The 14,525-nt window shown below is 38.4% G+C and overlaps 1 protein-coding gene across 14 annotated transcripts in view; it reads left to right on the forward strand.

Annotated features, from left to right (window-relative positions):
* The window catches only part of nav1b (neuron navigator 1b), a 77,285-nt gene that overhangs the window by 42,404 nt on the left and 20,356 nt on the right, over nt 1-14,525 (forward strand). For 13 of the 14 annotated variants that reach the window (XM_038278476.1, XM_038278477.1, XM_038278472.1 and 10 more), the window contains 3 exons: nt 8,548-8,698; nt 11,599-11,899; nt 13,575-14,334. In XM_038278476.1, the coding sequence (XP_038134404.1) occupies nt 8,548-8,698; nt 11,599-11,899; nt 13,575-14,334 (1,212 nt within the window). Of the gene's footprint in view, nt 1-5,395; nt 5,646-8,547; nt 8,699-11,598; nt 11,900-13,574; nt 14,335-14,525 lie in introns of those variants that run through there. The other variant, XM_038278484.1, reaches the window with a different exon arrangement.

The following is a 14,525-nucleotide window of genomic DNA, read 5'->3' on the forward strand; positions in this document are numbered from 1 at the left end:
TTTGACCACCTCCCATCTCCCCTGCTCAAAACTCACATGCATTCCATTTGTTCTCTAAAGACTAAAATAATTAATCTCTCACTTGAAACCAGCATTATCCCAATTACCCTAAAATCTTTCCTTCGAAATTTCTTGAAAAAGTTGTATCCCAGCTCCAAAATCATTTCAGTTCAGAGCGCTGAAACACCTCTTATCAGAGTCACCAGTGACCTGCTAATGGTATCTGAGTGGCTCCACATCCTTCCTCATCCTTCTTGACCTCTCAGCAGATCTCAACATCCTGCTGCACCTTTTCGAGAACTACAGGTGCTGGTCATAAAATTAGAATTTCATGAAAAAGTAGATTGATTTCAGTAATTCCATTTAAAAAGTGAAACTTGTATATTATATTCATACATTACATACAAACTCATATATTTCAGATGTTTATTTTGTTTAATTTTGATGATTACAAATGACAACAAATGAAAATCTCAAATTCATCATATCAGAAAATTAGAATATTACTGAAGACCAATAAAAACAAAGGATTTATAGAAATGTTGGCCAACTGAAAAGTATGAACATGAAAAGTATGAGCATGTACAGCACTCAGTATTTAGTTGGGCCTCCTTTGGCCTGTATTACTGCAGCAATGCGGCGTGGCATGGAGTCGATCAGTCTGTGGCACTGCTCAGGTGTTATGATAGCCCAGGTTGCTCTAATAGTGGCTTTTAGCTCTTCTGAATTGTTGGGTCTGGTGTATTGCATCTTCTTCTTCACAATACCCCATAGATTTTCTATGGGGTTAAGGTCAGGAGAGTTTGCTGGCCAATTAAGAACAGGGATACCATGGTCCTTCAACCAGGTACTGGTAGCTTTGGCACTGTGTGCAGGTGCCAAGTCCTGTTGGAAAATGAAATCTGCATCTCCAAAAAGTTGGTCAGCTGCAGGAAGCATGAAGTGCTCTAAAACGTCCTGGTATGTGGCTGCGTTGACCCTGGACCTCAGAAAACACAATGGACCAACACCAGCAGATGACATGGCACCCCAAACCATCACTGACTGTGGAAACTTTACACTGGACTTCAAGCAACGTGGATGAAGTGCCTCTCTTCTTTTCCTCCAGACTCTGGGACCTTGATTTCCAAAGGAAATGCAAAATTTACTTTCATCAGAGAACATGACTTTGGACCACTCACCAGCAGTCCAGTCCTGTTTCTCTTTAGCCCAGGCAAGACGCTTCTGACGCTGTCTGTGGTTCAAGAGTGGCTTGACACAAGGAATGCGACAGCAGAAACCCATGTCTTTCATACGTCTGTGTGTGGTGGTTCTTGAAGCACTCACTCCAGCTGCAGTCCACTCTTTGTGAATCTCCCCCACATTTTTGAATGGGTTTTGTTTCACAATCCTCTCCAGGGTGCGGTTATCTCTCTTGCTTGTACACTTTTTTCGACCACATCTTTTCCTTCCCTTCGCCTCTCTATTAATGTGCTTGGACACTGAGCTCTGTGAACAGCCAGCCTCTTTAGCGATGACCTTTTGTGTCTTGCCCTCCTTGTGCAAGGTGTCGATGGTTGTCTTTTGGACAACTGTCAAGTCAGCAGTCTTCCCCATGATTGTGTAGCCTATAGAACTAGACTGAAAGACCATTTAAAGGCTTTTGCAGGTGGTTTGAGTTAATTAGCTGATTAGAGTGTGGCACCAGGGGCCATCAATTTTGAACCTTTTCACAATATTCTAATTTTCTGATATGATGAATTTGAGATTTTCATTTGTTGTCATTTGTAATCATCAAAATTAAACAAAATAAACATCTGAAATATATGAGTTTGTATGTAATGTATGAATATAATATACAAGTTTCACTTTTTAAATGGAATTACTGAAATCAATCTACTTTTTCATGATATTCTAATTTTATGACCAGCACCTGTATATTGGTACTTTTTGGACAACCCTTCATTGGTTTCATTCCTACCTCACAGGCATGTGATCTATGGGATCTCTCAGGGATCTATACTCAGTCCTACTCTCTACACCACTTGCATGCTTTCCCTCGGTGGTGTGATCAGCAAACCTGGATACATTTACACTCCTATACTGATGACCCTCGATTCTACAGTACCATTTTCCTTCAGTTTCCCCTACCAACCTGACCTGTATCAGTTCCTGCTTGGAGGACATAAGGCATAGATCAGTCAAAAATTTGTGCAGCTTAATAACAAAAAGGACAGAATAAGTTACGGTTTGGTTTCTTCTGAATTGTTTTTGTTTTTTTTATTATTAAAAAGTTTGTCTACTGCTCTTACTGATGTAAAACAATTGTTATTTTTAAGGCAAAGGCTTCAATACGAAATTTTTGTCATGATTTTATCTAAAGGTCTGACCCAAAATGCAGAAGACCAAACAGAGAGACCAGGGAAAAGTTTAACAGGTTTATTAAGAATATAGTGATGAATCCAGTGCTACACAGAACCCTTCAAACCGGAACTGGAAGGTGACAGGAAGACACTGTGGTTAGTTCAGGCTCAGTGGGAAATTAGATTCTTTGGCTTGAATTGGAGGAATAGGTTGCAGACTCACTTCTCCAGACAAAGGTGTCCTTTATGGAATCCAGTCTGTGTGGAATGTTTCAGTGATTGTCTTGTTGGGTGTTGGGCGGACAGGGTTTACTCAGACTTGGTGTTCCTTGGTGAGCGGAGAAGCTGACTGCCACTCAGATTTCCTGCAGTACTTGAATGGACAGTGGTGCTGATGAAACCTTTGCTCAGTGTGAAGCTCAAACGACCTCTTGGGGAAAGCGGATCAAAACCTCCTGTTTGGAACCCCAGCTCAGTTAGAAGCTCAGTTGATCCCTCCAGAGAGAGAAGCTCAGAAAAAATCCAGTTTGCAGGATGACTTCCTGCCGAGAGGCAAAGACAAAAACAAAGTTAAGACTCTGGATGACAAAAACTCAGTTTGACTCAGCAAAACCCAGCTTGACTAGAGAACCCAAAACTAGCAAAACAAAAACTCAGGTTAGACTCTGCTAAACTAAGCATGGCTAGAGTACCCAGTATTGGCAAACACTTTGGCGTTGAGGTAGTGGCAGTCAGCAGCTTAAGAGCACTCCACAGGTAATGGGGCAATGAGCTGCAGGTGTGCAGGGAGACCCAATGAGGACGGGGCACCACCTGGTGGAGGAGGAAAGGAAACACAAAAACAGACCACACAAACTGGATTCCTCACAATTTTTAAAACAACCCAAAATGGAAAAAAAAAACTTTATTTTAAGGTGACACTATTTAAAATAAAATAATATCCTCAAATATTTTTTTCGTTGGACTCCTGATCTCGGTGATGTTATCTTTTAAAATGACTTACCGCTTCAATCATGTTGCCTTATTTTCCATCCAAAAACGAGGATGAACACATCTTGACTGATGATGTGGACAGCTTAAAGTCTTGTCTTGGCCCATGCTTGGACCTCTTGGAGTGTTTCACAGATCTGAGATCACCAAAAATTCCGGTAAATATAATATATAACTGTTCCACTTCTAATGAGAGGGGGAGGTTGGTTTTTCAAAGGCTGCTCATGCATCATAGGAGATCCTGTCATCTCTGGGTTTGCGGTTTAATTTGCAGGGATTTAGATTTTTATCTTTAGCTGCATATTATTCCATAGTGCATAAGTACATTAGTGAAGTGTCTTAATGTATGCTAATAAATCATTCTTAGGAGAACATAAAACTATTTGCTAAGGTCCTTTTAAGCTGTCTAACCTTCTATTTTGTTGGTCGATTTATTAAACCTTCTGTTCAGCAGCAGGAATTAAAATCCTGTTGAATTCTTTATCAAAATGGTAAATGGCCTTCTTATATAGCGCTTTGGTCAAGTCAGAGGACTTGGCAAAAGCGCTCTACACTACATTCAGTCATTCACACACACACACTGATGGTGGCAAGCTACATTGTAGCCAAAGCTGCCATGGATCTCACTGACAGAAACGAGGCTGTCTGGTCCTCTGACAACCGGGTCCTGACCACCTTCAGAAGGCAATGCTTGTGAAGTGTCTTGCTCAAGGACATGACGGCACTAAAAGCCACTGCTGCCCAATGACAGTGCTATTCATTAAAAACTAAAAGGGTTTAGAGGAGTACTGCAGATTGTAGTGGTTTCTGGTGCTTTTTTTTTCATCCAAAAAGTGCTTGCAGGTACCAAAAACCATAAACGTCCAAGCATATGTCTTTTTGTGCAAAGGTGGTATATTTTTTAGTTTGATATTGCTGTATCAGAATTGAGACTGTATTAAACGGTATGACTAGTCCAGCTGTCCCTTGTCAGTTTTAAAGCTTTGTTCAAGTTACCGCTAATCCTCATCACTCCAGGAAAGAAGTGTGATCTCATGTTCGGTGTCACAGTAATATAACAACCAAGAGTTAATCATATCAACGCTGTTTTGCGCAACCTGTCATCTACCTGAACTATTTATATTGAAGATCGTAAAATGAAGGATTCTGGAAGAAAAGGAGAAAGGAGTTACTCTTCTTCGAATTTTTTTTTTAAATATAGCGCAAGCAGAACCAATGTCGCTGTTACAATCAGACAGAGTGGGGCGTCTGAGAGAATAGAAATCTAAGAAAATAAAATGGTCTTCCAGAGGTACTGCTATGGGAAAGAAAATAGTTGTAGATTTCATTAAAGCACTACTCCCATTTGTGGTTTTGTCTGTCAAGGAACAATAGTTAAACAGAAAATATGTGGTTCTACTGTACTGGATTAATAAAATAAAATACAAAAAGTCCACAGTAGAGAAGCCTAATACAGGGTTGATTGTTTTCCATTCTACTTTTTGACTGTATGGAAACTGCAAGAAAACTTGTATTCTTCACATTAAATGCTATTTTGGAATATCTAGACCTTAAGATATTCTCAGAGATAACTAAGACTTCTGTTCTTGATTTAACAGGCAAACTTACTGGAAATGGTCTCACAGGTAAAACGTAGACTAGTATGCAACAGGGTAGATCTCTTTAAATTGCTTCTATCAAAACCTTTCAGACATGACAATAGCCACATGAGCCTGTGGATATGTTCTCAAGCAAAAAAAAACTCCTTTAAGTTATTTCTGAAGATCCAACGGTGAGAGGTTTGAATAAAAAACTTTAAATATAGTCTCCCTATATTTTTGGATAAATGCTGCAAAGTAAGAACTATTTGTGTAATTCAGGTCTAGACTACTTAATTATGAGTGAGCTGAGGACAAAGGCTTAGTAGAAGTTGCCATAGTCATCATTTGTCATCACGCTTTCATTAAATATGGGAGTCACCTTTCTCTCTCTCTCTCTCTCTCTCTCTCTCTCTCTCTCTAAGTCTCCACTCTCTTACACATATGCACACAGACACAATCTCTCCCTCTTTGTGTGTGACTCTCTCTCCCTCTCTTTCTCTGGTTTTTACTGGGGAGTGGTTTAGCCTGGCTCCTTTCTGCAGACTGAATAGCTGCTGGAAATGGGTTTTTGCATAGAGACGATATGAATAGAACTCAAATATGGATAATTACGTAGATGTTCTGTCACTTAAAGTGAAAAGCTAGAAAAGGACAAAATGAGTGGTCGTGTTTTGAAAGTGTCTCTGCTGCGGTCAGGGACAGGTCCAAGGCGGACTTTACATTTTACACCAAGGTAACTGGCTGACTCTGCATGTTTTTATTTTTTTTTTATTTACTTATTTTTAATGCAGGAGAGTTTAATGTTTTCTGTCAGCATCTGGCAACTGGTTTATTGTTACACATTGTCCATTTAGGTTAACCAGATTATGGAATAAGAATTATAAATGAGGAAAATAATTACATCTTTGGCATGTTTAAAAAAAATGTATTGTGGACAACAAATATCCTCACAATGTAATGTAATGGGAAGCTGATGGGGAAAGTTAAACCATAAAAGAAAACCTGAAAGAAAACTAGAGGAGCTTATGCAAACTATTCATTTAGGGTCTTATTAAAATGAGTTATTGCATATTTTGTATTGTTTCTTTCAATACTGTTTTGTTCATTTCTAAAATGCTTGAAAAACAGCTTCAAAATTACTTCTGTACAGTACAAAATCTGAAAGTTATGGAAATATACACACACTTCCAGCTCTCTAGGATTTTTGTCTTTGTAGTGAATTAGGTCTTAGACTAACATATTAAAAGGATTCTGGCCGTATGCCACAGAAAGCAGAAAATGTTAATTGCCACATGAAGCATGTACTTGGTTGTTTTACTCCCACGCTCCCCCTCGCTGGGTTTTACCTCACAGTGCAGAAAACTTAGCTTGTAATATCAACAACCCGCAGACCTTCCTCTAAGACCTGACATCTCTCTGGGGTTATTCATGGCCCCTGTGTGTCGCTCCTCACAGAGGAGGTATTGTCTGAGAGACCACAAAAATTTGTACAGAGTGGGAATCGTTAAACTAATCTTAGAGTCGATAGTATAAGACATCTTCCTGATAATTTTAGGTTAAACCTTAATCCTTTCTGTTTTAAATTGAGACTTGGAAATTATTCGCCTAGAGCCACAAATTAGCTCCTAAAACCATCACTTATTTAACTGGCCTAAATAAGTACCTTGAAGCAGTGAAATCTACCGCTCCTTTTGAGTTTTACAAGTTCAATCATGCCTCCCCTTTCCTGCCATGTGATTATATCAAATTCTGAACATGCACGAGTCATTTCTGTCTCCCTGTGTTTTTCTGTGCTGTGCCATGTTCCACAACGTTGCTAATTGCAGACTTCAGTCCCGCAAAGACCATTTTCAGCTCACCAGAGAAACCAACGAAAAGGGAAAGAACTGATTCAACCCCAGCAGTGACTCAGCTTTTTAAATGATTAGATTCATTTACATTTTCCACTGTGCCAGTACAAATTCCGTAATGACCTGTGGTTACCAGTGGTAATGATGGAGATCATGATTATACAGAATCTGAGCTGGACTTAGTTTCATACTCTCATTAAATATCACTTTGATTTTTGTCACTCAGATGGAATTAGAATTAGTACTGCTAGTAATTAGTGCTGTCTGAAAACACTTGTATCCAAATAGTGCTCAGAGTTTTAAAAAAAACAGCCTCCTATTAGACTTACCAGTTCCACCCTCTAAAAGACTTTGGTTGACTGAATGTTTCCACATTTTGTTGAACGATGCAAGATTACTGGCTTCTTAATGCGTTTTACAGGCAACAACTAAAAACCTCTAAAACCTCTGATTTGGGCTGTTAGAAAACAGACGGACGAGTCAAAGTAGATGTTACAGGTCTCCTTTGATTGCACAGGCTGAAGTGTTTTTCAGGCTTCAGTCAATGGCTGGGGCAAACTTGTTGAAAATATGATATCATACATGTCAGACTGTTCACTTCAAATTAATTATCTTCAAATTCAAAAATATTTTTTCAATCCCAGAGGGAAATTAAATGTTACAGTAACTCATAGGTTTTTTAAACCAGATGTTGACAGCTGTAGGCATGAAGGATCTTCTGTAGCGGTCTGTCTTGCACAAGTCCTGGAGAAGCCTCTTTATCAAGACCCTCTGTTGTTTAACAACGTTTTGAAGAGGATATTCGCTGTTGTCGATAACATTTTTTATTTATTTATTATGAATTCTTATTTGTGAAATCCTCTCCAGAGATTCTACGGGTGTTCTTTATTAGCCTGTAGAGCTTTTTTATGTAATTTGCTCTGATGTGTTACCCTAGCATGAGATTGCACTGTGAGTGGACAAAGACTTTTTAAACATACAATGAACCATTGCTCACTTTAAATCAGAGTAAGCTATTTGGACCGAAGAACATGCTTGTGCTCCAAAACTGTGATGATCCCCTGCAACTAAAGACCCTAACACCTATATGTTCCCTTATCTAACAATTTTATAAACTCCTCCCCTGATTCCTGAGATTTATGGTGCTTTAGATATTCTGTACCTTTGAACACTGAAATTGTGAGTCCGAGTGATACAGTCTCCAAGGTGATTCTGCTCCACTTTTCCACTTGTGAGTGCTCATATGTTTGTATATGGTCAACATGGCTGCTCTTATAACCAAAGCAGCCAAATTCATAAGTGATCAGCTAATTTAGGTTGTAAATGAAAGCAATCCATCAGCAAGCAAATCATATCACACGTTAAAGAGTAAACTTCAAAACATTTTTAATGGTTGCCTAACCCTAAAAACATGAGATATTTTTAGTGCAAACGTTGAAAGCTAAACAAACAGTCAGTCGCACACAGCTTTTGGTTTGACACTCTAATTTTTATAGTCAGTAGTCAATCTTGAGGTTTTTTTTATCTTTTCCTGCACTGCGATGCGCTGTAAAAAACAACAAAAGAAAAAAAAAACATAATAAAAAACATGGGTTGACATTCTCTGCACTATCTCTGTGAACTTCATTTATTTCTCCCCTCAGGCTGCTCCCCACATAGTGATATCATTCCCTTTTTAAAATAATTCAGTAGCTTAATCCTGACTGATTAGTTTTGATTTTTCTTTTTTTTTACTTAAAAGGCAGAGAATGCACTTTTCTTAGTGACTCTCTTGTTTTGTTTCAGCTGGGATGAGAGCAGCTCCATCAGCAGCGGACTCAGCGACGGTGACGGTGATGGCTCAGAAAACCTCAGCTCAGAGGAATTCAATGCCAGCTCATCTCTGACATCCCTGCCGAGCACGCCTTTGGGATCAAGACGGAGCTCTTCGGTTATGGTTAGCTTTAAAAATGCATCTTCACCTCATTCCATTGTGGAATACAGGCCATACCCTCCTGGCTCACTCTTGCTCTCCAACTCTCATGCTAAACCCGCTATTTACCAAGTCCACCTATTTTAATGCTAACCAAACCAAATAATTTATCTACCGTATACCTTATGAGTCTGTTTGTCTATTAAAGTTAGCACCAAAGCTCAAAAACTGGACAGATAATCACCCGCATTTTGCTTATTTTTTGGCTTAAATCTTAGAAATGTAACGCGAGGATGAGCCATTGTGGAGCCACTAGGATCTGGCAATTCCTGAGCTCCATCACACAGGACTTAATACCTGATATTCCTATTTTGGAGCTAGAAGATTCTAAATATATACAAAAACCTAAATATTTGTTCCATACATCAACAGGTCAATGCACACATGCAAACAAAAAAAAAAAAAAAAAATGCACAGCACAATCCACACATGCACAGGAAAAGATCTACACATGCACATAATGATTTAAACACTACATAAAATGTACACATTCAGAAGACAAACTTCAATTTATTTGTGATGCATACACAATTATATCTTGCTTTATAAACTACCAATGCTCTTTGCACTAACTGCATTTGCGTGTGGATTTTTGAGACTCTGCTGATGTAGTTCGATTGCATTTTTAACCCCCTATGATTGTAATAAATTAGATAACTTAATTTTATCAGCCAATCACAAGGATCTATACCAAATGGGCAATGACTTTTTATAAACCAATCACTGAAAGAGTAGGAACGTGCTACATCTCCCTTCAGCTCGTTTTGCTTCAGAGTGGGGTCTGCAAACTCTTGCTCTAAAACAAGAGGGGTTTAGAGGAGGATAGCAGTGAATCTGAGCAAGATGCCCGACAGATGTCATCAGAGCTGGGCAGAGGTAGTGGGTCTTGCTCTGGAGGCTAACCGGGGAGTTAGAACGCCAGGCAGAGTGCAGAGCAAGGTAGAGGCCAACTCTGGGCCTCAACGACTCCCCCATTACAAAGGGGTGGACCTGTTTTTTGGTTCAATTTGCATGTTTTCTAAGTCATAACATAGCTTTGTTGGGCTACTCTATAAAACCTGGAACTCAACGCTATTCCAGAAATTTTGAATTGAGAAAGCTTTCTGGATGGGAAGGAAAATGTCTTCAAACTTGGAAGACAAAGTCTAGTGGTTTGTTTTGAACTTTTTCTTTGAACTTTTAACTTGAAAACAATGAATGCACTTTTTCAGTAAATTTTATACTTTTGTTCTACACCATTTGAAATCGTACATGCATGTACCAGTTTTGAATTGTTTGATTTAAAATAAACAAAAAAAAAAAATAGGAAAAACTGCTAATCTTTTTTTAGTGTGTTATAGTATCATTTCGAAGCCAAAATATGGCCCAAGTTGCATTTCTTAAATGAAAAAAATGAAATGGTATGACTTTATAGCCATGAATAAATCCTAAAGACATTTGCAAAAATGCTGGGCAGATAATTGTAGACCTCAGACACGCTGGTTCTTCTTCAGCACATTTTCCAGATGTCTGAAAGGGTCACATTGGTCTGTTTAAACAATTATATGCAAGTATTCAAGATGTTGGGATGTCAAGCCATCATTTAATTCAGGAAGGAGAGTTTTTTTTTTGTGTTGAAAAGATAAATTATCTTTTGGTGTGTAATGCAAACATCAATCCCTTAACAAAAGCAAAAGTATGGAAATATGCTAGCTAAAGCTTTAAAAATAAAAAAAGCACTGTACTGACATGGGCTAAAAATTCCATCTAATGAAAAAAAGGTCATTATTACACAAATAATTTTTCTGTAATGATTAGTGTTACATTTGGAAAAAAAAAGGGGGAAGCTTGCAATATGAGAAAAAAATTTCAGCTGTGGGTTGCAGCATGTTATGTGTATATTCCAGGTGGAAATTATGCATTTTAAAAAAAATCAGCACTAACAGTACAAATGAACATTATGAGAAAAATAAGCATTAGAAAGCAAGATCTCAAGACATCCAGACAGCCAGAAATGACTAAATAAGAACCATAATCTTTTGGAGTGCCTGTTAAGTAGGATTTTATTTGTGTCCTGCTGAAAAAAAGATGTGCATTTTTATAGTGTATAGAAATGTCTTGTTTCGGTTGCATGTGTAAGAGAATACTGTATTAACAGTTTTATTTTCGATTTGTGTTATTGTAGCTTCCACCCTTCTGTAGATAAACATTAGACTCACTTTTTCTAACGAGACAATGCTTGGTTGGAGAACATGGGCATTACTTCCACTCTGAGCCATCTGCCACTTTATATCACTTTAATAACATGCCAGAAAACCGCATGCCTGATTTTGTCCTTAGTGCCACCTCCATTTGCACCATATGATATCTATTAAACAGCAACTGACTTTTTTTTTCTTTTCTAAAAATAGCACATAAACATTTTCCATCTCAACATTATATAATTTTTTCTTCATTTGTCTAAATCAGTGGACTTTAGTTAATTTGCACTGTTCTTCTGTAAACCAGCATGGATACAAAACAGATTTCAGAAACCAGCTTATTTTAGGGACGACATTCACTGCATTTGATTGTTACAAAAGTTGGAAATCCCTGGTTTTATTAAAATAAAATATGGTATCAATCTGTTTTGAAGATGTTCCCATGTTTCCCAATATCACAGAATCTGTCTTGATTGGATTTTAATTCATTTTAACTTATGTCTGCAAATTTCACATCGTGACACTAGAGAAAATGAGGTTTCTAAAAGATGATTATGTGGATAAAATATTTAAATTTTGCCTTTCTATATTTTTATTTGTAATCATCTAATCTATATATCAATAAAGGTATTGTTATATCTCTAACTCTTACTTGAACTATAAATCCCTCTTTCATTTCTTCAGCTCCGCACTGATGCAGAGAAGAGATCTCTGGTGGAAAGTGGCCTCTCTTGGTACAGCGAGGATGGCAAAGCCAGTCACAGGCTTGACAGATGCAGCTTCAACTCAGGAAGCCTCAAAACTGAAGCCCCAAGCAAGTGGAGAAAGAAGCCTCCAAGCCTCAGCGAAGATTTTGGGGTTAAAGGAGATCTGAAGAAGCCTCAGAGTTTGGGTCAACCAGGGAGCTTTAAGAAGGGCAGAAATCCTCCGGTGGGCGTGACCTCCCCCATCACCCATACTTCTCAGAGTATGCTCAAAGTTGCAGGTGAGATTCTATTTTTCTTATCTGGATTTTTCCACGTCTCCTGGTTATCTGTTCTTTGGAATTCTACTCTTTTATTAACATTTAAATAAACTTTCCAGGTCATAAATTATCTGCCCTCTTTTTAAAAGGGAAAATGAAACAGTCTGTGAAGAATGAAGGGTTGTTTTTGCTATCTTAAGTCCTGCTCTGATTTATACCACACACTTCATGAAAAAAGAAAAAAAAATACAATCTCATTGTAAAGTTATGCAGACATGTTTCTATTGTCTACAGAGTGATTGCTTGAATTAAATTCCCTAAGTATCCTTCAAACCATGACAAAGCATACCATGTTGGTACGAAAAGCCTTTCTTTTTATCACCACAATTTATTATTTTCATTCTATTTCACTATACCTAATTCCAAGTGAGGGGGCTGTGATCCGGTTCAATCAACCAGTCTGGGGCTGCGGTTAGAAGAATTAAACTAAACAATACATTTTTATTTTTAAGTGCTTATGATGTGAAAGCATTACTTAAAAATTAACAAAACCAACTACTTTGGCTGTTAGTGCTGTTTTTATTATTAATACTAATTGTTTTTTGTAAACAATATATGTAAATTTAATCTGTAGCATTTTGTGGGTCAGGATTTATATTATATTTAATGGTAGTTTTGTTAACACTTCAGTAGGAAAACATTGCCAACATATGTGTCTTAAATATTCTTATTTTCAAAACTCATACAGCAAGCGGGAAAAAGTTTAACAGCTGAAACCCTGAACCTACTTCAAGATTTGAAAAAGGGAATTGGGAAATCTAAGTTATTAGTTGGGATTCTTGAGAACTAATGTAGTTTCTACAACAAACAAACTGGTTCAACCTCGAGTAATGTATTTAAAGTGTAACTGAATCCGAAAGGAAAACATAACTCTGCCCACAGGCAAATGTTTAAAACATCCACCAGAGTCTGCTGTGCCAAGAGACTTAATGGGCATGGCCAAGTGTGGGGATAAGTTGGAGGTGTTAGCAATTTTTTTATTTTCTTTCCATCCATCCATCCATCCATCTTTCCCCACTTCCTCCTTTAGAGTCACAATGCCTATCTAGACAGTCTATGGTTAAGAGGCAAAATACATCTCGGTCATACCTGAGGCATTAGGTCATACCTAATGCTGGAGGAGGCTAAATTTGTCTTCAGTAAAAAAAATTGGAAAGCTTTTTATCAAACAGGTTTTACCAATATAATAAATTTGAAATTGAGATTAAACTGAATTAAGAAGAGATTTAGTTCAGAGATTCCCTTTTTCGATAATTGAAGTACCTACTTTTATGGCAAACTGAAGCTTTTAGGCTTTTGCTGACATGAATTGACCTGCAAGTTTTATCCCCTATGTAAGGACAAAGTTATCTACTTATTTACCTGTTTAACATTGCAGGGTGCCAAACAGATGGCATATAACAATGTGTTATATTTTGATGATTACTGGTGCTTTAGTTGTGCATTTTTCTACGCTGCCACTTTCGTTATATTCTTCTTTGAACAAAGCCTTTTAAATTCAGATTATTTCCTTGAAGTCTGAAAGGGCAGATTTGTCTAATTTGGCAAAGGCATGGCTCAGAGCAGGCAAGGACCATGCTAGAAACTAAGTTACATGACTAAAATAATGTGGTATATTTTTTCTTCTCTTTTGTAGCACCTAAAAGTGAGAAGCCTCTGGACAAATCCAAAATGTCCATCAAAACTGCTGGTCTACAACGGTCCCGTTCAGATGCTGGCAGGGATATTCATGGAGAGCACCGCAAGCCTCCGTCAGGTTTGGTCAAACCATCTGCTGGAGGCTCCTTTGGCTACAAGAAACCATCAGCAGCCACCGGTACTGCAACTGTAATGACAGCAGGGGGCACCCATATCCCAGGGGGCTCTGCAACCGTGGGGAAAACACCCAAGTCATCTGGCATCCCTGTTAAACCTGTAGGTGGAGGAACAGGATTAGGTAGAAAAAACAGTTTTGATGCCAGCAGTGAGCATGGCTTCCTGGGGCCAAATGCCCGAAACAGCATTCAGTACCGCAGCTTGCCTCGGCCAGCCAAATCGAGCACTCTAACTGTGATTGGACGCCCAGCAGCTCGTCCTGTCAGTGGCACTATTGACCCTTCAATGCTGAGTTTGAAACCAGTTTCCATAGCCACCACAGGACCCAGGATTAAAGAGCAAAGTGTCTGCAGCGGTAAAATGATAAACAGAACGAGTACAGGCCCGGTGAACCAAACAGACAGAGAGAAGGAAAAGGAACGGGCTAAGGCGAAGGCTGTTGGTGTGGAAATGGACTGCGGTTCTCTGAAAGGAGAAGACAGTCAGTCGGAGTGTGCAGGAGAGTCTGCTGTGAAGCTGCACAGCCTGAGAAGAACGAGCAGCAGCAAATATCCTGAGCTATCCTCTCCCACAACACCAAGGTCTCTCATTAAACTACAGCTCACCCAGATCACAAAACACTGCTTAGTTTTTTTCCTCTTTTGGTTTACAGATAGTTCTATTTTTGTTGCAAAAGAATATAATCAGAGAAATCTGAGTAATGGGAACCTCTTTCTGTGGATTTATATTGCAGCTACTGTTACAATAGTAGTTTAAAACTTTTTTTACTTAG

Source organism: Cyprinodon tularosa, unplaced genomic scaffold (genome assembly GCF_016077235.1).
Source record: "Cyprinodon tularosa strain WSP-4 unplaced genomic scaffold, ASM1607723v1 ctg141, whole genome shotgun sequence".
Taxonomy (NCBI): domain Eukaryota; kingdom Metazoa; phylum Chordata; class Actinopteri; order Cyprinodontiformes; family Cyprinodontidae; genus Cyprinodon; species Cyprinodon tularosa.